At 46.5% G+C, this 23,273-nt stretch overlaps 4 protein-coding genes across 4 annotated transcripts; 2 read left to right on the forward strand and 2 right to left on the reverse strand.

Moving 5' to 3' along the window:
• Positions 1–3,420: 3,420 nt before the first annotated feature.
• Positions 3,421–10,252, reverse strand: EAH_00001510 (thiF family domain-containing protein, putative; the record flags this gene model as incomplete). Its single annotated transcript, XM_013395233.1, has 6 exons — positions 3,421–3,685; positions 4,036–4,092; positions 4,490–4,538; positions 6,147–6,249; positions 6,753–6,869; positions 7,331–10,252. The coding sequence occupies 6 exons, from the start codon at positions 10,250–10,252 to the stop codon at positions 3,421–3,423; spliced, it is 3,513 nt and encodes a 1,170-aa protein (XP_013250687.1).
• A 1,593-nt stretch (positions 10,253–11,845) lies between these two features.
• Positions 11,846–14,672, forward strand: EAH_00001520 (KLTH0F01518p, related; the record flags this gene model as incomplete). The annotated part of the gene is made up of 4 exons (XM_013395234.1): positions 11,846–12,393; positions 12,560–12,981; positions 13,180–13,235; positions 14,001–14,672. 4 exons carry the CDS (start codon positions 11,846–11,848, stop codon positions 14,670–14,672), a joined length of 1,698 nt encoding a protein of 565 aa, XP_013250688.1.
• Positions 14,673–18,387: 3,715 nt separating this feature from the next.
• On the reverse strand, positions 18,388–20,046 carry EAH_00001530 (signal recognition particle 9 kDa protein, putative; the record flags this gene model as incomplete). The annotated part of the gene is made up of 3 exons (XM_013395235.1): positions 18,388–18,624; positions 19,715–19,783; positions 19,975–20,046. The coding sequence occupies 3 exons, from the start codon at positions 20,044–20,046 to the stop codon at positions 18,388–18,390; spliced, it is 378 nt and encodes a 125-aa protein (XP_013250689.1).
• Positions 20,047–21,276: 1,230 nt separating this feature from the next.
• EAH_00001540 (hypothetical protein, conserved) lies at positions 21,277–22,700 on the forward strand (the record flags this gene model as incomplete). Its single annotated transcript, XM_013395236.1, has 3 exons — positions 21,277–21,543; positions 21,901–21,977; positions 22,451–22,700. The coding sequence occupies 3 exons, from the start codon at positions 21,277–21,279 to the stop codon at positions 22,698–22,700; spliced, it is 594 nt and encodes a 197-aa protein (XP_013250690.1).
• Between the last annotated feature and the right edge of the window lie 573 nt (positions 22,701–23,273).

Genomic DNA, 23,273 nt, shown 5'->3' on the forward strand with positions numbered 1-23,273 from the left:
CCGTCTGCGGCTTCCCTTCATTGGGGGCCCCTGAACTGTCTTCTCTCTTAAATGAAGGGGCCCTCAGGGGGCCCTAGGGGGTTCCTGGGGGCCCCAGGGGGCCCCTGAGAAGCCCTGGGGGCCCCTATGGGGCCCTTTGGGGGTTCCTATGGGGCCCTTGGGGGGCCCCTATGGGGACCCCTGGGGGCCCCCATGGGGCTTCTGTTGCGTGTTTATGATGCAGTTGAGATATGTTGGCTGGGTTTGTTTGGCTTCGTTGAGGTATCGGCGGTGAGCGTTGTTTGTTTCCGTCATTGTTCGTACTGGGGTGTACAGGCAGCTCGTTGCATGCGAAGGTTTGCTGCTTTTATCTGCTGCTGCCTCCCCGCTGCATTTTTATTCTCTGTTTGTTGCTGCGGGCTGCTCCTTTTTGCATGTGCTGCAGCTGCAGCTGCAGCTGTCTGTACGCTTCAAATACAAACAGATGCGGGGCCCCACTTCCTGCTGCTGCCGCCTAGTGGGGGCCCCGCAGCATATATATATATATATATATATATGCGAAACATATATTTGTATTTTTCACTTGCTTCTCTGTTGAAGCCTGGTCGCGCTGTTATGAGGCCCCTGACTACTTAGCTAGCCAGGTATTTGATAGCCAGCTAGCTACCTAGCTATCTAGCAACTGGCTAGCTACCTAGCTAGCTAGCTATCCCCTATCCAGCGAGCCCCTGAGTTAGCTCTGTCAGTAGCTGCTAGCTACCTAGCTAGCTATATCTTGGGCAGCTAGCTAGCTAGCTAGCTAGCTAGCTAGCCACCCAGGGAAGGGGGTAAGGTTTATTATTATAGATTAGAATTGCGATTTAAGAAGAGAAGAGGGGTTCCTAGGGGAGAAACTGCAGAGACAAAAGGGCCCGAAGGGCCCTCAATGTTTTGTGTTTTGTTTTGTTTCTGCTTGTCTTTACTTCGATTGCTTGTTTGTCTTCGTTTATTTCGTTTGTCTATTATTTATCTCCCGTCTGCTGTTTATTCGTTGGCTTATGGGCTGATGCTGATACGTTGGTCCACCATCTAAATATATATATATGTATATATATGTTTATATATATATATATATATATACATGCTTATATATGTACACATATATCTATATATGTATATATATTATCTATATATAAACATATATAGATAATCTATATATAAACATATATAGATAATATATATACATATATAGATATATGTGTACATATATATATGCATGTATGTGTGTCTATATTCACATACATATGCATTGATATATACATATATATTATATATGCGCATATATACGCATATATCCATGTATAAATATACGTTATATATATGTATATTGATATGTATAGGCAAATATAAATATAAATATAAAATATAAATATAAATTGTTTCTTGTTGTTTGTTTTTTGTATTTGTTTGCTTTTCCTGCCGTATTCAAAAGGGGGAATAAAATATTGCAGCAGGGGATATAACAAAAAAATGCGTCTGTTGTTAAGGGTTTAGGGTTTAGGGTTTAGGGTTTAGGGTTTGGCGATTAGGGTTTTGATTTGGTAATGTGGGTAGTAGTAAGCGACAACCTTCTTCCCTCTACCTCCTTGTGGTTCTCTTCAGTGTTACGTTTTAGGGTTTATGAGGGTTTATGACTGTTCATTCATTAGGGTTTACAAGGGTTAACTAGGGTTTACAGGGTTATTAAAGGTCAGAGTTAATAAGGGTTTAGTAGAAGGTTTATAAGGATTTATAAGGGTGTATTAGGGTATATTATGGTGTATAGGGGTTTACAAGAGTATACAACTTAGGGTTTACGAGGGTATATAAGGATGTAAGAGAGTGTATGAGTAAGTAAAAGGGTTTATAAGGGTTTATAAAGGCTTAGGTTTATAAAAAGGTATACGGACGGTGTTAAGGGTTTATAAGGGAGAGCATACGGGTGTATTGGGGTTTATAAGAGTTTATCAGGGTTTATAAGGGTATATGAGGGTATAGGGGTTTACAGGGGTGTGTTAGGGTTTATTAGGGTTCTATAAGCTTGTACAAGGGTGCATTGTTAGGGTTTCCAGGGGACAGTATAAGGGTTTATAAGGGTTTAAGGGTTTAAAAAGGTTTATAAGGGAGAGTATAAGGGTTTATAAGGGTTTAAAAGGGTTTAAAAGGGTTTATAAGGGAGAGTGTAAGGGTTTATAAGGGTTCATAAGGGTTTATAAGGGAGAGAATAAGAATTTATAAACCCTTACAAACCCCCTTTAAGGGTTTACAAGGGAGAGTATTAAGGTTTATTATTAATATTGTAGGTATAAGGGGCTCTATAAGGGTTTATTATGAAGTTAATAGACGTAAGAGGGGCTGCTACAATGCGGGTTTATTATTTTATTTGTGCAGTACGGGATATAATAATAAAAATATTTTATTATTATTCTAATTGTATGATTATTGCTATTATTAAATCTGTATGATAATTGTTATTATAATAATTTTATTATTAATTTTGTACGATAATTATAATAATAATAATAATTTCATCATTAAATTTGTATAATTATTATTATTATAACTTTACTATTAAATTTGTATGATAATTATTATTGTTATTATTATTTTATTATTAAATTTGTATGATTATTATTAAATAATTACCTTTATATAAACCCCGTTATTATATTATTCTATTTGCAGAGGAGCAAGTCTAATAAAAACAATAATAATACAAATAAATAACAACAATAATAAATGATAATGATAATAATAATTATTATAATAAATAATTATAATAATAATTATAATTATTAATTATAATTATCGTAATGATTTATTCTGTATCAGACAGATTAATTACTTCTGCTGCTTTATGCTGCAGGTTGTCTTTATATGCTTTTAAACCAGAGTATACTTCTAAACAAGCAGCACAAGCAACAGCTTCTCTAATAAATCGAAGGCCCTGGGATCGATATGCAAACACGATCCCAGGCGAGCAGCACGAACATGTGGGGCATTGACCCTGATGCTCTTTTATTAAACTAAAATCTGCAACCGTAAACAAACAAATAAATAAATAAATAAATAAATAAATAAACCAAGAAAAGATAAAGAAGAGATAATAAATTGTCTTGAAATATGCAGTAACAAGGGGAATAAAATTTAGTAAGAAGACAACAAATAAACAGATAAATAAATGCAGATAATATATGCATATATATATATATATACTGACGACGGCAACAAGAACAAACAGAGAGAAAAAAAAAGAAAGAAATTAATAAGCAAGGATAGAGAAAATAATAATAAAGAAACAGCAAAACAAACGAACAAACAGACAAACAGAGAAACAAGTGCAACAGCAGCAGCAAATGCAGCAGCAGCAAATGAAGCAGTAGCAGCAGCAGCAGCAAGTGCAGCAGCCGCAGCAGTATTGATCTAACCTGCGAAGTTGGCTCTAATCATATGGGGTGTGGCTCCAAGGCAAGAAAATGCTGCAGGGTTTTGCTGCTGCTGCTGCTGTTTCTGCTGCAGCGCAGCAGCAGCAGCAGCAGCGCGTCCTCCTGCTAGAGGGTCTGTCTCCGTGTGGGGAGCAGCAAACCCTAAAGGGTGTTGCGTTAGTGCTGCCAGCAACTCAACAGCAACAGAGCATGCAAGGGCCCCCACACCCGGCCTCGTGACTGTGCACTGCTCGTCCAGCGTCCTGCAGCAGCAGCAGCAGCAACAGCAACAGCAACAGCAGAATCAGCAGCAACAACAACGAGAGAAGTAGCAGCATCGCATGAAGCAGCAGAAGCAGCAGCGTCGCAAGAAGGAGCAGCGGCGTGTTAGGGTTTAGTGTTTGAAGAGCTATAGTATATATAAAAAGAATAAAAAAGAAACATTTTGTTAGTTTTTACTTGCCTATTAGATAAAGAATCTGCAGGCCCATTGACTGCATGACAGAAATAACAACCAAGTTTATTTCCTCCTGCTGCATGCCGCATCACTAAGAGGGAGTCGAACCCCAACGCAACAGTTAAGGCTAAAGGGCCCCTTAAACCACCTGTATACCCAACAGCCTGCTGTTGCTGCTGCTGCTGTTGCTGCTGCTCCTGCTGTCGTTGCTGCCTACGGAAACATATATGCATGCAGCAGAAGCAAACATACAGCAGCAGATGCAGCAACAGTAACATCAGAAAAAAGATGCGAAAATGGTAGAAAATAGAAAGAGAAGCAGCAGCAGCGCCACAGCAGCAGCAAAAACAACAGCAGCAACAACAATAACAGCGGCAGCACCAGCAGTATCGCCATCATCATTATCCCCATCAGTATCAGCAGCGTCAGAAGCAGCAGCAGCAAAAACAACAGCAGCAGCAGCAGCACCAACATCACCATCATCGCTGTTATCATCAATCAATCATGATCATGATCATAATCATAATCATAATCATAATCATAATCATCATCATCACAAGCTTCAATCACCATCATATTCACCATAATCAGTAATCATAATAATATTCACCAATCATAATCATAATCATCATCATAGTCATCATCATCAACATCATATTCTTAATCAATCATATTCATCATCATTCATGGACAATCAATCATAATAATATATTATAATCATCATCGTAATCATCATAATCATCGTCATATTCATAATCAATCATAATCATCATTCATCATAATCATCACAATCATAATAATAATTCTAATCCTAATCAATCACCCATCATCATCATCATGAATATTCATAACAAACATAATCAATCATAATTATAATAATAATCATCATCATTATAATCATCTTCAACAATGATAGTTATCATTGTCATAGTCAATCATGTATTCACATTCATCATAATCATCATCATGAATCATCATTGCAGACATAATCAATTATGATCATAATCAGAAGCATCATCATTAATAATAAATTATAATCAAGATCATACTCATCATAGTAATGATAGCCATAATAATAATAATAATAATCAATAGTAGTCATAATAATCATGAAGATATTGATAGAAGAGCACCATCATTACTTCACTATTTCTTAACCATTCGCAACAATAAGGAAAGGAATAAACATCAAAATCATCATATATAATAATAATCATCATCATAATCATAATCATAATAAAATTAACTATAATCACAAAAACATGAACATATTGATAGAAAAGCATTATTTGATCACTCCTTCATTTCACTATTTCCTACCTGTCCGCAGCAATAAGGGGTGCAATAATCATCATAATCATAATAAATCTACATAATATTCATAATAATCATACTAAGCATCAATACTAATCATCATAATCATAATAAGCATGAGAACAGTGATAGAAACGCATTATTTCATTACTTGATTTTTTCATGATTTCTTACTTATCCGCAACAATAAGAGAAGGAATAAACATATAATACTCATAATAATCATAATAATCATAATAATCATCAATACTACTCATAATAACACTCATAATAAACATGAAAACATGATGGAAAAGCATTAAAGCATTTCATGATTTCGTACCTATCCGCAACAATCAGAGAAGGAAGCCACCTCGACTCTCTGCTGTCCGTCAGCAGCAAAACGACATCATGTCGATCGATTAAATTTTCTAACACTCGCACACTTCTTTCGAGTAAATCGCCCAGTAAGTAACGAGGATGCCCTGCAAACAAACAATCAACGATTAATAATAATACGCAATAAACTATAAACAGTAAGCAATAAACTATTAATAATAAACAATAAATAAGAAACAACAGACAATAAACAATAAACAGCGAACAATAGCAATAAACAGCAATGAACAGCGAAACCTAACGTGAAGGAAACAAAACAAATTACTCTCTGCAACCACCCCCGCACGACCTACACTACACCTAGCTAGCTAAACAGCAAGATAGCTAAACACCTAGCTAGCTATCTAAGCGGTTAGCTAACTAAACAACTAGCTAGGTGAACGGATAGATAGCTAAGCAGCTATCTACCTGAACAGCTAGCTAGTCAAGCCGGCGACCAATCAAAACAGGCCGCCAGCAGAAGAATGGCAGCAGCAGCAGCAATAGCAACACCACGTGCAGCAGCACACGCTACCCAGCTAGCTAGCTAGCTAAACAGCTAGCCAGCTAGCTAGCCAGCTAGACAGATAGCTGACCTGGCATAGGGACGTCTAAGACTACCGCGTTGCACTCCATGCTGGGGCGAACTGCGAGAATGCCGTCGCGGGCCGCCTCCGCCTTCAGACGACCTAAACCTCCCTGAAACCAAACCCTAAACCCTAAACCCTAAACCCTAAACCCTAAACCCTAAACCCTAAACCCTAACCCCAACGCGTTAAGAGGGGAGATATACAAGCCGGCTCGCGCAACAGCCAGCCGACGCAAAGTGCAACAACAGGAGTTCTGACGAGGGTATGTGAGTGGCTGCTGAAGGTAAGGGTTAAGGTTTAGGGTTTGCTAAGGGTTTAGGGTTTAGGGTTTAGGGTTTGCTGAGGTTTGGGTTGAAGCAACGGACGTCGGCGGCGGCGTCTTGGTGTGTAAATAAACTTTGCCTTGAGGGGTTGTTGAGGGCTACGCGGCCCCCATCCACAAAAGTGATGGCCCTGAACAATCGCAAGGGTTTAGGGTTTAGGGTTTAGGGTTTACGGTTCGGTGTGAGGGACGGACAAGCGTAAACATCCACTACAAAGCCATGAAGCGCCGCGCATACGCCGAGCCCTCCAGCTAGGGATTAGGGTTTAGGGTTTAGGGTTTAGGGTTACCTGACACCCCAAGAGGCCAGCAGCCTCGCAACCCCACAACCCAACGTCCCCGCCCCAATCGCCAAAACCCTCAACGACTGCAGCGCCTCCGGCACGAATGAAGGCAGCACTCTCCACCTGAACGCAAACCCTAAACCCTAAACCCTAAACCCTTAGAACCCTTTAAACCCTTTAAACCCTTTAAACCCTAAACCCTAACCCCAAAAAGCACTTCATTTCGAAGGGTATAGTCTACCCCGAGACCGTAGGCGGTCTTGGCCCCAAATAAACCCTAAACCCTAAAACCCTTAAACCCTAAACCCTAAACCCCAAACCCTAACCCTCAAAACCCCAATAACCGTAGGCCCTAAACCAGCCCCAAACCCTTTAAACTCTAAACGCTCTTAATATATATAAACCCTAAACCCTAAACCCTTGGAAGCCCCACTCGGTAAGCCCTACACCCTAAACCCTTTAAACTCCAATACGCCTAAACCCTAGGCCCAAACCTTGTAAACCCTAAACCCTAAAGTCTAAACCCTAGTTGTTGCTTGCCTGATGAGCTGTATATTGAGGTTGTCTGCCTCTTGCTGCATTACTCGCGGGTCTAGAAATCTCCCCAACTCAACACAAAAAAACTGCTGCGCCTTCGAGAGGCAGCGGGGGCCCCCAGAGGCCGCCAGCCGCTTCAGTCTCCCCACAACCATTGAAGCGCGGCGGGACCCTGCCTCTGGTGCTGCTCCTGCTGCTCCTGCTGCTGCTGCTGCTGGAGGTGCAGGAGGCGGGCAGGGTTCTTTGCTCGATGCTGCTGCTTCTGGTGGGGCTTCTGCTGCTGCTCCTGGGGCTGCAGATGCTTCGCCGTCACCCGCTGCTGCTTCTGTTGCTCCTTCTCCTGTTGATGCTGCTGCTCTTCCTGCTGCTGCTCTTGTGCTTCCTCCCTCTGCTGCTGCTGCAGGTGCAGGGGAGAAGGCCCCAACCAGCTCTTCAGCAGTCGGCAGCCGCACTACAAACACCCGCGAGAGCGGTTCAACAACCTGGCCCCAAGCAGCAGCAGCAGCTGCTGCAGTTGCTGCTGCTCGCCGCGCTGCTGCTGCTGCTGCTGCTGCTGCCTCCTCCGGATCCTGATCTGCGGTCCCAGCGTGGGCAGCAGCAGCAGCAGCGGCAGCAGCATCCGCTGCTTCTGCCGCTTCCGCAGCAGCTGCTTCTGCAGCAGCAGCAGCAGCAGCAGCACTCTCAACTCGCAGGTCTATAAGCCAATCTCTAAACGATAAAACCCTGAGGGCCCTCCCGAACAAACAAAAACCTTCACTTAAAGCCGGCAGCAAACAACGCAAAGGCCACCCTAAAGCGGTGGGGTTGCAAGAAGGATCCATCACGCACAAATACAACTGCTGCTGCTGCTGCTGCTGTTGCTGCAGCTGCTGCTGCTGTTGTTGGCCTTGTTCTGGCTCTGCAGTAGGGAGAAGGTGTTTGAGGCGCTCCAGAGCCTCCAAGGGCAGCAGCTGCAGCGACGCAGCCGCACCCTCCGGGCTGCAGCAGTTGCTGCTGCTGCTGCTGCTCCCCTTGCCGCTGTCCCCGTTGCTGCTGCTGCTGCTACTGCTGCTGCTGCTGGTTTTAAGCAGCAAAAAGCATCCTCCCGCCAGAAAGGGAGACGTGTTGTTATCTAAGGAGCGAATTTTGCTAGATATAACCGACAACTCCGCAGCAGTAAACTCTTCCCTCTGCTGCTGCTGCTGCTGTTGCTGCTGCTGCTGCCGCTCCTGCTGTTGTAGCTGCAGTTCTTGAAAGGTTGTGGGTTCGAGCTCTGCTACGAGGCGTTTGAGGGTGACGGGGTGCGCAGCAGCAGCGGGTTGCTGCAGCTGCTGCAGGTCTGCTGCAGGTCTAAGTGCAGGTGTACAGACAGTGTAAATCGCCTTCTGGTTTTTTAAATCGATGAATGTCTCCAACACAAAACGGCAGGGCCAAGCAGTTGCTGGCAGCTGTCCGTACACCGCGCGGCACGCACAAAACTCTCTTCCTTCACCTCCTGCTGCTGGTGCTGCTGCTGCTGCTGCTGCTGCTGCTGCAGCTGATGCTGGTGCTGCTGGTGATGGTGCTGCTGCTGGTGATGGTGGCATTGCTCCCGCAAATTCTGCTCCTGCTTCTGCCTCTGCTGCTGCTGCTGCTGCTGTTGCTGTTGCTGCTGCTGCAGGTGATTCACATTCGGCGGGTGGCGAGGCGAACTCGGAGAAGGCTGGGGATGTGGGGGTCGTGCAGCTGCCCATCTCCTGCTGCTGCTGCTGCTGCTGCTGCAGGTCGCGGCAGCGAAGGCGAAGCCTCCAGAAGTCTGGGTCTTTGACAGGGAGGTGCATTACCTGCAGCAGTTCCTCCTCCTGCTGCTGCTCCTGCTGCTGCTGCTGCTGCTGGTGGTGCTGTTGGTGGTTATGTGTGTTGCAGCTGCTGCAGCAGCAAATGACTTCCTCCATCCTGAGGAGGCAGCGCCGTGCTGCTGCTCTGCTGCGAGCAGCAGCAACAAGATCAGCGAAGCTGTTATACACACGGACTAACCCCACTAGGGGGCGGGTGCCGCTCTTTAAGCACTTAGAAGCAAAAGGAGGTAAAGACATGAGGCCTGTACGGCGAGAGCTTCCTGCTGCTGCTGCTGCAGGAGGAGGAGGCGCCCCTGCTGCAGCGCCTGCTGCTGCTGCTGCTGCTGCTTCGGCTTCTGCTGCTTCCGGGGAGTGCAGCGGAGAAGAACCCCCCTCCCCATCTAACCAATCTTGCAGCAGATGCAGCTGCAGCTGTTGCTCCTCCTCCTGCTCCTGCTGCTGCCGGCTGGGCTGCTGCTGCTGCTGCTGCTCTTCAGCAGCATCACGTCCTGTATGCTGCTGCTGCTCCTCCCGCAGCAGCTGCTGCACTATATCGAGAGAATCTGCATCAATACGAACTCTACACGGGCCAGCAGCATGCTGTCCCGTTTGCCGCTGCTGCCGCCGCAGCAGCTGCTGCTGCTGCTGCTGTTGCTGCTGCTGCTGCTGCAGTGGCTTTGCTGCTGTGCAGCTGTAAGTAGCAATCAGCGGCACCCACGGAGTGCTGAGCCTCCAATCTTTTAATTTACGCTCCGATAGAAGACGCCAAAAAGAAACCTCAATCAAAAAAGAAAACGGCTGAAACGCCACAAGATCATGCTGCTGCTGCTGCTGCTGCTGCTGCTGCTGCAACTGCTGCTGCGGCTGACGCTGCTGCAACTGCTGCTGCAACTGCTGCTGCGGCTGCTGCGGCTGCTGCTGAGGCTGAGGCTGCGGCTCGTGTTGCTGCTGCTGCTCCTGTTCATGCTGCAGCTGCGACTCTTGTTGTTGCTGTTGTAACTGTTGTTGCTGCAACTGCGGCTCTTCTTGCTGCAGCTGCAGTTGCTGCTGTTGCTGCTGCCTCTGCTGCTGCAGCTGCCGTCGCCTCCTGGACTGTCGCTGCTGCTGCACCGGCGGAAGCGGAGCCTCAGGAGGCAGAGAAGCGCTGGAAGCTGTTTCTTTCTTGCCATCCATTGCTGCTGCTGCTGCTGCTGCTGTTGCTGTTGCTGCGACAGTTGGTGTTGCTGCTGCTGCTGCAGCAGGGGTCGACAGCTGCAGCAACAGCTGTCACTTCAGAGGCTTTGCTGCTGCTCTGAGGAGCAGTTCCCGATGCAGCTGCCAGCAGACCATCCGAGCAGCAGCAGCAGCTGCTGCTGCTGCTGCCGCCGCTGCTGCTGCTGCTGCTGCTGTTGTTGCTGTCTGTGGAGTTGTAGCAGCACTTGGTGCAGCAACAAGAAAAGCAAAAAGTGATATTTCAACTAACAGAACGGCGGTTGTTGCTGCCACTAGGGTCTGCTGCTGAGCTGCTGCTGCTGCTGCCGCAGCAAGCTGCTGCTGCTGCTGCTGCTGTTGCTGCTGCTGCTGTTACTGCTGCTATGGACGATAACAAATGTTTAAACAGGCTCCCTACGGCCTTTGAATCTCAAGAAAAGCCGTAACTGCATTGCAGTGTACGTACACCTTAGAAGTTCTTGATGCCACTGTGCAGCAGCCAACTACGGGGACTGGTTTCTGCTGCTGCTGCTGCAGCTGCTGCTGCTGCTGCTGGCAGCAGCGCAGCGTGGGGTCTTGCTTATGCTCTTCCTTCTGAGATGGAGGAGTCTCTGCTGCATTTGCTGCTGCAAAAGCATCTAATGAGTTGTTGAAGCGAGTAGAGAAAGCAGTTAGCTGCTGTTGCTGCTGCCCTCCCCCCGGCAGCAGCAGCAACAGCAGCGGCAGCAGCGGTAGCCGCTCCGGCTGGTGCTGCCGACTACGAGCATCAGCAGCAGCATGTCTGCTGCAGCGGCAGCCACAGCAGCAGCAGCATCAGCACTTTGTTTGAATTGTTTATGCCTATGAGTTCCATTTAATAGCCACATTACCAGCAGCAACTGCAGCTGCTGCTGCTGCTCTGGCTTTTGTGCTGTGCTGCCGTGGGGGCCCTTGTCTCCCGCAGCAGCAACAGCAGCAGCAACAGCAGCAGCAACAGCAGCAGCAACAGCGGTAGCAGCAGCAGCAACAGCAGCAGCAACGTCAATATTAAGGACAGAAGACAGCAGCATAATACTGGCGCAGGCTGCGCTGATCCCGCTGCAGCGGCAGCAACAACACCGGCAGCAGCAGCAGCACGGCAGCAGCAGCAACGACAGCCACAACAGCAGCAGCAGCAACACAACAGCAATAGCAGCAATACAACGTCAACTTCAGCAGCAGCACAGGCAACAGCAACAGCGCTAGCAGCAGCAAAAGCGGCAGCAACAGCAGCACCGACAACAACAGCAACACCTGATAGCAGCAGCAATCGAAGCAGCAATAGAAACAACAGGAACGACAGCAGCGTAATGAAGAGACACAGCTGAGGCACGGCCTCAGCAGCAGCAACAGCAACAGCAACAGCAACAGCAACAGCAACAGCAGCAGCAGCCGTGTCTTCAATGCCGCCTCTTCGGTGCACACAACCTATCGAGAGCCGCTGCAGCAGCTACAACAGCAGAAGCAGCAGCAACAGCAGCAGCAGCAGCAGCAGCAACAGCAACTGCTGTGATCCGAGAAACTGTCCGCAGTCATCCGGCGTGGGCTGTTTTGAGGATGCAGCGGCAACAACAGCAGCAGCAGCAGCAACAGCAGCAGCAGCAGCAACAGGTGCCCGGCAGGTCGCGTGTACGTAGCAGCGCATCACCTTGCCGCCTCTTCCGATTGGGGTTTTTTCTGGTGCTGCTGTTGCTGCTGCTGCTGCTGCTGCTACAAGATCTCGGCAGCAAAGCAGTGGCTCTTTCTCTTCGCCGCTGCCTCCCGCAGCAACAGCAGCAGCAGCATCAACAACAGCAGCAGCAGCAACCCCTGCATCTGCAATGGGCCTTCACCTCTCCGCATTTGCTGCACGGGAGGTGCTGGGGCTGCCGTACACCAGCAGCAGCAGCAACAGCAACAGGGCCTCAGGTGCTTAAGAAACTCCCGGGGGCCCCTCAGGTTGGTGGGGGGCCCCCTTGGGGGGCCCCCAAGGGCACGGGGAGGGGCCTGGGCCCCCCCCTGCATGCGCTGAAGGGGTGGAGGGGGGCCCTCTTCGGCAGCAGAAGAATTCGTATTCAGAGTGAAGAACAGATGGAGAAAGCCCTCGCTAGAGGAGTGCCCCTAGCGTGCGTAAACCCTAAACCCTAAACCCTAAACCCTAACGTTGCAGTTGAGCGCCAGACGAGGGCGCAGCAGCCGCCTCGCCGCTGTAAAAGACCTCTCTTTACCTGCTGAGGTAATACGGATTAGGGTTTAGGGTTAAGGGTTTATATTTTTGTGGTTTGTACACAGGTCAATGGAGGTGTGTGGGGACCTTCACTGTCCTCAGCCTCCTTTTAATCCGGTGTTACTGCTGCGTCTGCAGCATTTGCTGCAGCACCTTCTAAGCAGCAGCAGCAGCAGCAGCAGGGGTACAGAAGTTGCTCGTGCCTCTATAACCCGATGGCTATGTGGGCGTAGCGACGACCCAGCAGCATTTAAGAAGGGGGCTTCTGTGCTGCTGCAGCACTGCAGCAGCTTGCTGCAGCAGTACGTACACCCCGTTCTCTTGCTGCTCTATAAGCGCCGCTTATTAGGTGGGGGGCCCTTTGGGGCCCCCCACCTTTCTAGCTACGAGGGGGGCCCTCATCTATGGAGTGTTAGGGGTGTAGGATGGGGCACTGACGGCCCCGGAGGCCCCCAGGGGCCCCCGGGGCCCCCCGAGTCTGTTGAGGGTATATTTTCATCCGACAGTGGGTTAAGGGGGGGGGGGCCCTCCCGCGGGGTTATGGAGGGTGTATCCTCTTTAGGGGCCCCTTGGGGGGCCCCTGGGGAGGGTAAGGAGTCTCTTGCACTTGCTATTGAAGGAGGAGCTATGAGGGGTTGTGTGTGTGCGGGTATGGCTATATGTTTATCACATTTAGGGTTTATAGATGCTTTTAACGGTGTGTATGGTAGCAGTGCAGGGGCATTAATAGGAGCATTTGCGGTGTCTAGGCAGCTGGCTTATGAGGGCAGTGCAGTGTATACAGATTGGCTGCCTTCTTTAGGAAAAGGATTTATTAACCCGTTTCTCTTAGGGAGGGCCCTAGGGTTAGGGTGTCTCCTTGATGGAGATATATCAAGCTTTCTATGTCAAAGATTAGGGGCCCCCCTACTCAATTTAAATACCCTTTTCTTCAATGTGCTGCAGCATAAGCAGCCCTTTCACTGGAAGCAATTCGCTATAAATAACAAAAAACAACCCCTCAAAGTACACCCCAACACCCCACACTAATAATCTTTATAATAATAATAATAATAATAATAATAATAATAATAATAATAATAATAATAATAATAATATATTTGTTTTCTTGCATTGTTCGTTTGTTGTAATGAACCATCCATAAAAAGAAATATATTATTATTACTTCTACAATATGCAAACATTCACAATACACAAACACCACAAGCAACCCAACAGAGTTTGTTTTATTTTGTTTTGTTTTGTTTTGTTTTGTTTTGTTTTGTTTTGTTTGTTTTGTTTGTTTTGCTTCGTTGTGTAGACAAGACCTGTATGTATATACATGCATATATACATAGGTATATATATATATGTATATATTCATGTATACATACGCATATATACATATATATATATATATATGTTCGTGCTTGTTAATTTCAATCTTATGGTGTATCATGAAGTACATAATAACTCCCTCAATGTGTTATTTCGATTTATTATTATTTTTGTTTGTTTTTTATTCAGATAATTGCTTCAGGGCTGACGAGCCTTCACTCTGTTACCCTTGACAGCGCAGGAGGATTTATAAAAGATCTTCCTTCTTTGTTTGAGTGTCTCCGTGCATCTATGTTGCTTCCGGGCTTGACCGGACCAGTGGTCCATTTGCCCTTGTGGGGCCCCACATGGGGGCCCCCCACCTCCCGTACAGGGGCCCCAAAAGGGGCCCCTACATCCCCCATGGGGCCCCAAGAAGGGGCCCCTGGTGGTGATAAGGAGGCCCCTACTGGTGATAAGGGGGCCCCTACCGGTGATAAGGGGGCCCCTACTGGTGATAAAGGGGCCCCTAGTGGTGATAAGGGGGCCCCTAGTGGTGATAAGGGGGCCCCTAGTGTTGTTGGGGGGGCCCCTAGTGTTGGTTATGGGTCTGCTGCTCGTCGCCCTTTGTCTATGTATTGCCCTCTTGCTGCATCTTCTTCTCTTCCTCGTTTCTCTCCTGAGCTTCCTTGTGCATATGTTACGGAGGGGCTTGCAGATGCTCTTCTTTTTGAAGCTGTTCCCTACAGAAGTGCAATTAGTGAAGGAGCTACACATGTTCTTGTCCTGAGAAGTAGACCCGACAAAGCCCCCGTCGCTCGGCTCAAAGGAATCGAAGCTGCAGTAAACAAAAATTTTGTTTTAATGAAAAGCAGAGATTAAAGAGGGGGATTTGTATTGGTCAATTCTTCTTATTGTTGTTTTTATTTATTTGTTTTATTCGTGTTATTTTATTGTTGTTGTTTTATTTATTTGTTTTGTTTTTGTTGTTTTATTGTCGTTGTTCTATTTATTTTTTACTCTTGTCGTTTTATTCGTGTTGTATTGTTGTTCTTTTATTTACTTTTTTTCTTGTTTTCTTCTTGTTCTATTGTTGTCTTATTGTTGTTTTATTCTTGTTTTTTTGTAATTGTTTTTGTTGTTTTATTTATTTGCTTCTTTCTTGTTGTTGTGTTAGTCTTGCTGGCTTGTTTTGTTTTGTCGTTGTTTTGTTGTTGTTTTCCTCCTTGCTTTGTTGTTGTTTTCTTTTTGTTTATTTTCTTGTTGTTTGTTTTCTTTGTGTTTGTTTCCGTTGTTGGTGTTCGTTTTCTTGTTTGTTTTCTTGCATATTTGTTTTTTTGTTGTTTGTTTCCTTGTCATTTGTTTCCTTATTGATAGTATTCTCTTTCTTATTATCACCCTTTTCTTTATTATTATTATTATTATTATTATTGTTATTGCTATTCTCCTTTTTCTGTTATTGTCTTCTTACGGTTGTTTATCTCGTTTTTTGTTCGTCTTTCTCGCCACATTTCTCCTCAGTATTATTATTATCATATTATTACTATTATTATTTTTGTTATTGTTATTACTATTATTATTGTTGTCATTTTTATCGTTATTATTATTGTTGTTCTTATTATTAGACTTGTTCCTTGATTCTTATTTGTTTCTGTTTTTGTTATTGTTGTGGTCAGCGCTGCTTCTTCTTCTTATTCCGTTGTCTTTGATTGTTTCTGTTTTATTGCTTGGATTTCTTCGAATAAAATTTAATTAAAAATAATTCTTTTATTTTCTTTACTTTCTTCTTTTTTTCGTTGTTTTGTTTGTTCTTCAGGTGGAAGTGCAATTAGCTCGGCGTTTCTTTTTGCATAAACACAGAGGCCTCCGCCCTGTCTTTGATTTTATTAAAAAAAGAAAGCATAGAGAAATATATATGAGGGATATGCTGCGTTTAAATGCAGCAACGAACTCTCTATCTACTCGTATTTCAGGGCGTCTCCCTGGGGGGCCCCCTGGGGGCACCACTCCTGCTGAAGGGGGGCCTTCCTCTACCCATTCTCTGGGGGGCCCCCTTGGGGGCCCCTCTGGTTATGCTTTTGCTGTTGCTGTTGGGGGAGAGGCTAAAGAGACGCACAAACTAACAGCAGCACGCAAAGATATTATTAAAGGAATACGTAGTGGGTTTGCTGCTCTCTGGAGGGTGTTGCAGCCAGACCCTCTTCTTCGTGAACGAGGAGAAGAAGAAGCAAAAAAGGTTTGTTTATTTGCTTTTTTGTTTGTTTTGTTTGTCTTGTTTATTTGCTTGCTTGCTTGATTGGTTGGTTGGTTGTCTATTTGTTTGTTTGTTTGTTCGTTTGTTTATTCGTTTGTTTGTTTTTGTTTGTTTGTCTGTTCGTTTTTTTAATTCTTTTCGTTGTTTGTTCTTTTTGTCGCTCACTATTTTCCTTGTTGTTTATTCTATTTCTTTATTATATTTCTTTATTCATTATATTTCTTTATTCTACTTCTTTTTTCTATTTTTTTCATTGTATTTCTTTTTTCAGGTCTTTCCTGACGATCTCCCCTTCTCTCCTGCATTAGGGGGGGCCCCTCTTCCCTCTCCCCCTGTCTATACAGCCGAAGAAGAGTCTGCGCAACTCTCCCCAGCAGCGCTAGCAGAGTACCTCCATACAGCATTAAAAGCAGTCAGAGACATTCAGGGGGACCCTCAGGCGGGGCCCCCTACAACTTAGGGGGGCCTCATAAGGGGGGCCCCTTTGGGGGGCCCCTAAAGGGGGGCCCCCTAATGCGAGAGCCCCATACGGGGGGCCCCTTAGGGGGGCCCCCAGTGAGAGGGTCCCATAATGGGGGCCCCTGAAGGGGGGCCCCTAACGTGAGGATCCCATAGGGGGGGCCCTTAAGGGGGCCCTTGATAGGGGGCCCCCAAAGGCAGGGGGCCCCTGACGGGGGCCCCGTATTGGTTCGAATGCAATAAGCGCAAAAGGGATCCCCATGCGACGGGGGAGGAGAGTTTGTTTAGAGGCGTTTAATATATGAAATGTATAAAATATATATGCATGTGTTATATATATTATATCGTTTAATAGAAAAGAAAAGACGGGGGCAGTGTACATGGAGAGAAACAAATAAAAGCAGATGAAGAGGGAGAAACAAGCAAAGAAAAACAAACAGAGATAAGCAGAGAGAGACAAACAGAAAATAGCAAACAGATATACACAAACAGATATATACAACAAATATACACAAACAGAGAAAACACACACAAGCAAACAAACAGAGATAAACAGACAGAAATAAACAGAGACAAAGTAATAGATATACAAGTAGATATAAACAACTGGATATACACAAACAGATAGAAGCAAACAGAGATAAACAGAGACGAATAGAGAGAGAGAGAGAGAGAGAAACATAGGGAGAAACAAACAGCAACAAACAAAACAAAGGAAACAGAGGAGAGCGCCAGTGAATTCAAAACCTATTGCTCCTATCTCTCTCCACAGAACCCAGCAGCAGCAGCAGCAGCAACACCAGCAAGAGCAGCAGCAAGAGCAGCAGCAGTAGCAGCAACAGCGGCAGCAGTAGCAGCAACAGCGGCAGCAGTAGCAGCAACAGCAGCAGCAACAGCAGCAGCAGCAGCGAGCAGCATTTGCTGCTGCTGTCTCCTATCTACCATAAAAAAACGAAAGACAAACAACGCATAAAGAGAATATTAGTCGAAGCAAAAATGAAAGAGAGGCCTTTTCTTTATAAATCCCCACACCCTAAATAAACACAAACGAAAAGCCCCTGCAGCCTCAATGCATATGCATAATGCTGCTCTCGCTGCAGCAGCTGCTGCTGCTGCGAGTGCTCCTACTTCACTTGCTGCTGCTGCTATTGCTCGTGCTGCATTTGCTGCTGCTGCTGCGACTGCTCGTGCTGCTACTGCTGCTGCCAGTAGTTGCTTGTGGGGCTTGTGCGTTGTTTGCTGTTGAGGAGTTTGGTGTGGAGTGCTGCAGCGGCAGCAGCATAAGCGAAGCATGTGTGGGGAGGCAGCAGCTGCAGGGCCAGCAGCAGCGAGAGCAGCAGCAGCACAGAGAAGCTTCTTCTGAAGTCTCTCCCTGCAGCAGCAGATGCTGCATATTCTCTGTCTCTTTTGCTGCTGCTGCATCTGCTGATTATCTTCATCTCGATGAAGGGAGAGAAGCCCTAAAACCCTCTCTCAAATCCAGCGTTGCACCATCAAGAGGGGCTCCTAATGAGCTAATATGTTAGGCAGCAGCAGCAGCAGCAGCAAAGAAGGTAGGAGGGGACGGTTTGGGGGCTGGAGACAGTTCAGGCCCCAATGGTGTATCTGCTTCGCAAACGAGCATTAACGCCTCAACTCCCCTGCTGCTGCTGATGCTGCTGCGGCTGTTGCGGCTGCGGCTGCTGTGCCTGTTGCAGCTGCTGTAGAGGCTGCTGCTGCTACTGCTGCTGCTGTGGCTGCTTGCTGCTGCTGCTGCATCAGTTGCTGCACCTTCTGCGTTCGAGGGTTTTCCCTCCCTCATCTGCTGCAGCAGACTCACCGTATACAAGAGCGGAGGAGTCATATATTAATTAATTTGTTTATTTATTCACTCAATTTGTTTGTTCATATATTTTGTTTGTTTTTTATTGATATCCGAGGTTGCTGCAGCTGCAGCGCCACACCAAAAACCCCCGGCTGCTGGAGTGCTGCTGCTCCCCCAAGAGCCTCTCGCTCAACTCCCCTGCTGCTGCTGCTGCTGCTGCTGCTGCTGCTGCTGGGGTTTGCGCTGCTGCTGGGGTTTGCGCTGCTGCTGCGGTCTGCCTCGAGCACGAGATGAGGGGCCGCCAGCATTTGCTGTTGCTGCACATACCAACAGCAGCAAAACCCTAAACCCTCACAGTGCGACTCTAAACCCTAAACCCTCAATGCTCCTGCTCTAAACCCTAAACCCTAAACCCTCACACGTAAGAGGCCTTAAGCCTCATCGAGACAGAGGGAGTAGTTTGACAGTTTCAAGCCTGCAAAAGTCCGGGATTAGGGTTTAGGGTTTAGGGTTTGTTACATCTAAAGACGCCTTCTAGAGACAACTCAGGGCCCCCAAGTTTTGGGTTTGGCTGCGACGCCCACTCCATAAAAACTGCAGCTAGCCGCTCCACTTGCTGCAGCTCAGCCAGTGAACGCACCCTGTGCTTCACACACTAATACCACCAGCAGCAGCAGCAGCAGCAACAGCAGCAGCAGCAACAGCAGCAGCAGAAGCAGACGCAGCAGAAGCAGCAGCAGCAGCAGCAGCAGCATGTATATGACGTACAGCGCTAGGGGCCGAACGCGGGGGAATAAACACAAAAAACCAAATAAATAAATACTAGAGAAAGAAATAAAGGAAAAGAAAGAAAGGCAAGGAAAAGAAAAGACAAAGGAGACAAAGAAAGGAGACAGAGACAGAAGAAAAATATAAAAGAGACAGAGAGACAAATAAGAACAAGTGATAGAGAAGGAGACATATAAATAAATAAATAATTAAAATATACAGATAGAGAAGACAGAAATAAGACAAAAAGAAAAGGCAAAAGACAAAGAGAGACAGAGACAGGGAGAAAGGAAGTGAGAAAAACTGAAAGGAGACGAAAGATTGAAAGAAGAGACAGAGAAAGAAATAAAAAAGAGGAGGCAGAGACAGATAAATAACAAAGGAGACAGATAAATAATAAAGGAGACAGACAAATAATAAAGGAGACAGACAAACAATAAGAGAAAGACAGAAGGAAGAAAAGGAAGAAAGAGAGAAAGAAGAAAAGGAAAAGAGAAGAAATATAATGTTGATAACGAAAGAGAGAATGAGACACAAACTAAACAATATAATATATATATAATAAATATATATAATAATAATAATAATACAGAGAAAGATAAAGAAATGAAATAAAAAAGGGTTTGGGGTTGGGCGTACAGTGCGGCCATCCGTCACCTTCACCCTCAACAGAGAATCGCTCCTTCTGTACTTCATGCAAAAACGGGCCTGACTCACAAACCCTAAACCCTAAACCCTAAACCCTAAACCCTCGGTGGAGCTGAGATGTTTTGAGCTGGGGTTTCGTCTCTCGGGTTGCTGCCCCAGTCCTTTGACACGTGGTTCATAGGGATTAGGGTTTGCGATTAAGGGTTTAGGGTTTACGGTTTAGGGTTTAGGGTTTAGGGTTTAGGGTTTACTGTGGTTGGGCTGTTTTGGAAGATGTCCCGGACAGAGAGGGCGAAGGAGCCCCAGTCCTGAACCCCCACCATAGCGGAGTTTGTTTTGCTGTTGGGTTTATATAAAAGAAAAGGGTTTAGGGTTTAGGGTTTAGGGTTTACAGCGAAAGAAGAAGACGAAACGCTGCCGGTAGAAAGCAGAGTATAAAACAAAGCAGAAAAAACAAAGGCCGAGACACCCAAACACACACCAAACCCTCAATACCAACCAAAAGCAAGAGCTAGGGTTTAGGGTTTATGGTTTAGGGTTTAGAATGAACAGCAGGTTAGCTACAAAGCAGAAGACTGCTGTGTACAGACAGCAGCTTCTGGATAAGCAGCAGACAAAACCCACAGCTAGAGAAACCAGCTGGATCCTTCGCTTAGAGTTTGGGGTTTAGGGTTTACGGTGTAGGGTTTAGGGTTTAGGGTTTAGGGTTTGCAGCAGCTGCTGCGCTGCAACTCGTGCTGCATGCAGTTTGCCTAGGCAAGACAGCGCGGGGCTGTGGCTGCGATATCAGCAATAAAAAGACAGAAAATATTTATTTATTCATTTATTTTGCTTTCATGAGTTGTTTATTTTGTATTAACGGACAAATATATTTAAAGAGGTCTTTACACATCCAGTACATACATACGCATGCCCCTGATAGCTGTCGTAACAGCAGCAGCAGCAGCCGCAGCAGCAACTGCAACAGCAACGCCACTAGCTGCAACAGCAGCAGCAGCAACAGCAACAGCAGCAGCAGCAGCAACAGCAACATTAACAGTACAGCCTCCATTAGCCGTTCCTTACAGTGGCACAACAGTAGCCAAACTGAGAGTAGCAGCAGTAGCAGTAACAGCAGCAGCAGCAGCAACAGCAGCAGCAACAGCAGCAGCAGCAAATAGCAACGACGGCTGCTGCTGCTGCTTCTGCTGCTGCCGCCGCATGGGTCTGTTTCTTCCTGCGCCTGCGCGTTGCGTGCATAGACTACAGCTTGTACCGTGTAGAGACTGAGGGTTTATGGTTTAGGGTTTAGGGTTTAGGGTGGCCTGTCTCTTCCTCAGGATGCGTAGCTCCGGGTTGGTGCTCTTTAAGAACAGCAGAAGAGATGCTGCAGCTCCTTTCTGCTCGTCTGTCTCTTTTATGTCTTTCTCTGTCGCTGCCTTCACCTCCAAAACCTCTCGTGCTGCTCTCAATGGGGGCCCCCTAAGGGCCCCCGTCTTTATGCGCCCCCCCCTCACCAGTTCTCTTCATTGCAGCAGAGTACCCCTGCATCTCTCAGGGGCCCCTCAGGGGTTATGAGGGGCCCCCCAGGGGCCTCGTCTTCTTATTGTGCTTGCACTAATTTAATGCTGGCTGCAAGGTTTGGATCCTCTTCTGAGAAGGCAGCAGGAGCAGCAGGAGCAGCAACTGCATCAGCAGAAACAACAGCAGCAAGAGCAGCAGCAAAACCAGCAGCAGCAGATGTAAGATACCAAGCAGCAGCAGATGCGCTGCTCTCGGGTCTGGCGGAGCAGCTGCAAGAACGACAGACAGCTCTATGCATTGAAGACATAGAAACCAGCGTAAACCCTAAACCCTAATAAACGCTCATAAACCCTAATTACCCCTTATTAGCCTTAGTAAACCATAAGTACGCTCTATAAACCCTATTAAACCCTAGTGAAGTCTAATAAACCCTAATAAACTCAGTAAATCCTAAAGAGCAACGACATAAGGGCGGAGCTGCTGCTGGGCCAGGGCCACTCGCCTCCTTATGCTGCAGCTTGGCCGTCTTCAGTTTGCTGCTGCTAGTTCTGCTGCTACGCATGCTGCAGCTTCTACTGCTGCTACGCTTGCTGCTGCTTCTACTGCTGCTACGCTTGCTGCTGCTTCTACTGCTGCTACGCTTGCTGCTGCTTCTGCTGCTTCTGCTGCTGCAGGAGGGAGTATTGAAGGTGGTGTGTGAGAGCGGGCTGACGCTGGTGCTTAATAAGCATTATGTCACACAGCAAATTTGGTATGCCTCCCCGCAGAGGTGAGCGCATGGTTCAGGGGTTTGTTTATGTTAATACAACTTTATTAGGGTTTATTAGGGTTTGTTAGGGTCATAAGGGTCTACTCAAGTTTATTAGGGTTTAATTGTGTATATACAGCATTATTAGAGTGTATGCAAGTTTATTAGGGTTTTTAGGGTTTATTTAAGCTTATTCGTGTTTTTTAAGGTTTTTTAGGGTTTTTTAGGGTTTGCTAGGGTTTATTAGGGTTCATTAGGGTTTACTATTCAAGCTTATTAGGGTTTACTAGGGTTCATTAAGGAATGGTAGGGTTTATTGGGGGGTCATTTAGGGTTTATTAGCGGTTGTTTGCATTTGTTAGGGTTTATTAGAGCTTGTTTTAGTTTCCTAGGGTTTATTAGGGTTTAGGGAAGCGCTGCTAGCGGCATCCATACTAGGGTTTAGGGTTTAGGGTTTATTTTTTGTGGGTTTGCAGCGGGGCGCAGTACTTCGAGTTTGACAGGGGATGGAGATGCTCCCGCACAGGGCGGTCCCTCCTTGATGTACTCACTAAAGACCTAAAAGCTGCAGCAACCAGCAGTAGCAGCAGCAGCAGCAGCGACAGTAACAGCAGCAGCGACAGCAACAGCAGCAACGGCAGCGGGAGCGAGCAGCGGCCCACCTGGTCGCTCACTTGGCCTCAGGGCTCGCTCTGTGAGACCATTCACGAGACGCAGAAACCCTAAACCCTAAACCCTAAATTATAGGTGCTAGGAGGCTGCTGCACCGTCGGCGGCTCAAGCAGGAACTGCTGAGGTGTATGAAAGCCAGCATCATCTCATTTAGTGAGTTGTATAGACAGCATCATCTCGTTTATTTTGAGGTGTATACACAGCAGCAGCGTTTGTTGCGGTGTACAGACAGCAACAGCTCTTCTGTACTCCGTGGCCATATTCGTGTAGCCAACAGCAACGGCCAGTTTATAATTTTTTTGTCTTTGCAACAAAAGAAATGAAGAAATATTATTGAGAGCCCAGCAGCGCACTGCTGCGGCTCACGAACTCCCAGCTGTACGTACACCTAAACAGTGGATGAATGGCAGGGAGGCAGAGTGTTTGTAGAAATATACTGTTATCTACAGGGGATGAAGATTCACCTCAGGTTTATTAGCTGCTACACACAGGGACGCCCTCTTCACTACGCGTACTGCTGCTGTGTGTGTATACACCCCAAAAGCAAGGAGCTGCAGCCTACGGAAAGAGACTAATAATAAAACTGTACTGCCCGCTCACTTGCGCGGGGAAACCTGCCCCTATAAT

The sequence above is a fragment of the Eimeria acervulina genome, genomic scaffold, assembly GCF_000499425.1.
Source record: "Eimeria acervulina Houghton genomic scaffold, Eah_scaff5, whole genome shotgun sequence".
NCBI lineage: Eukaryota > Apicomplexa > Conoidasida > Eucoccidiorida > Eimeriidae > Eimeria > Eimeria acervulina.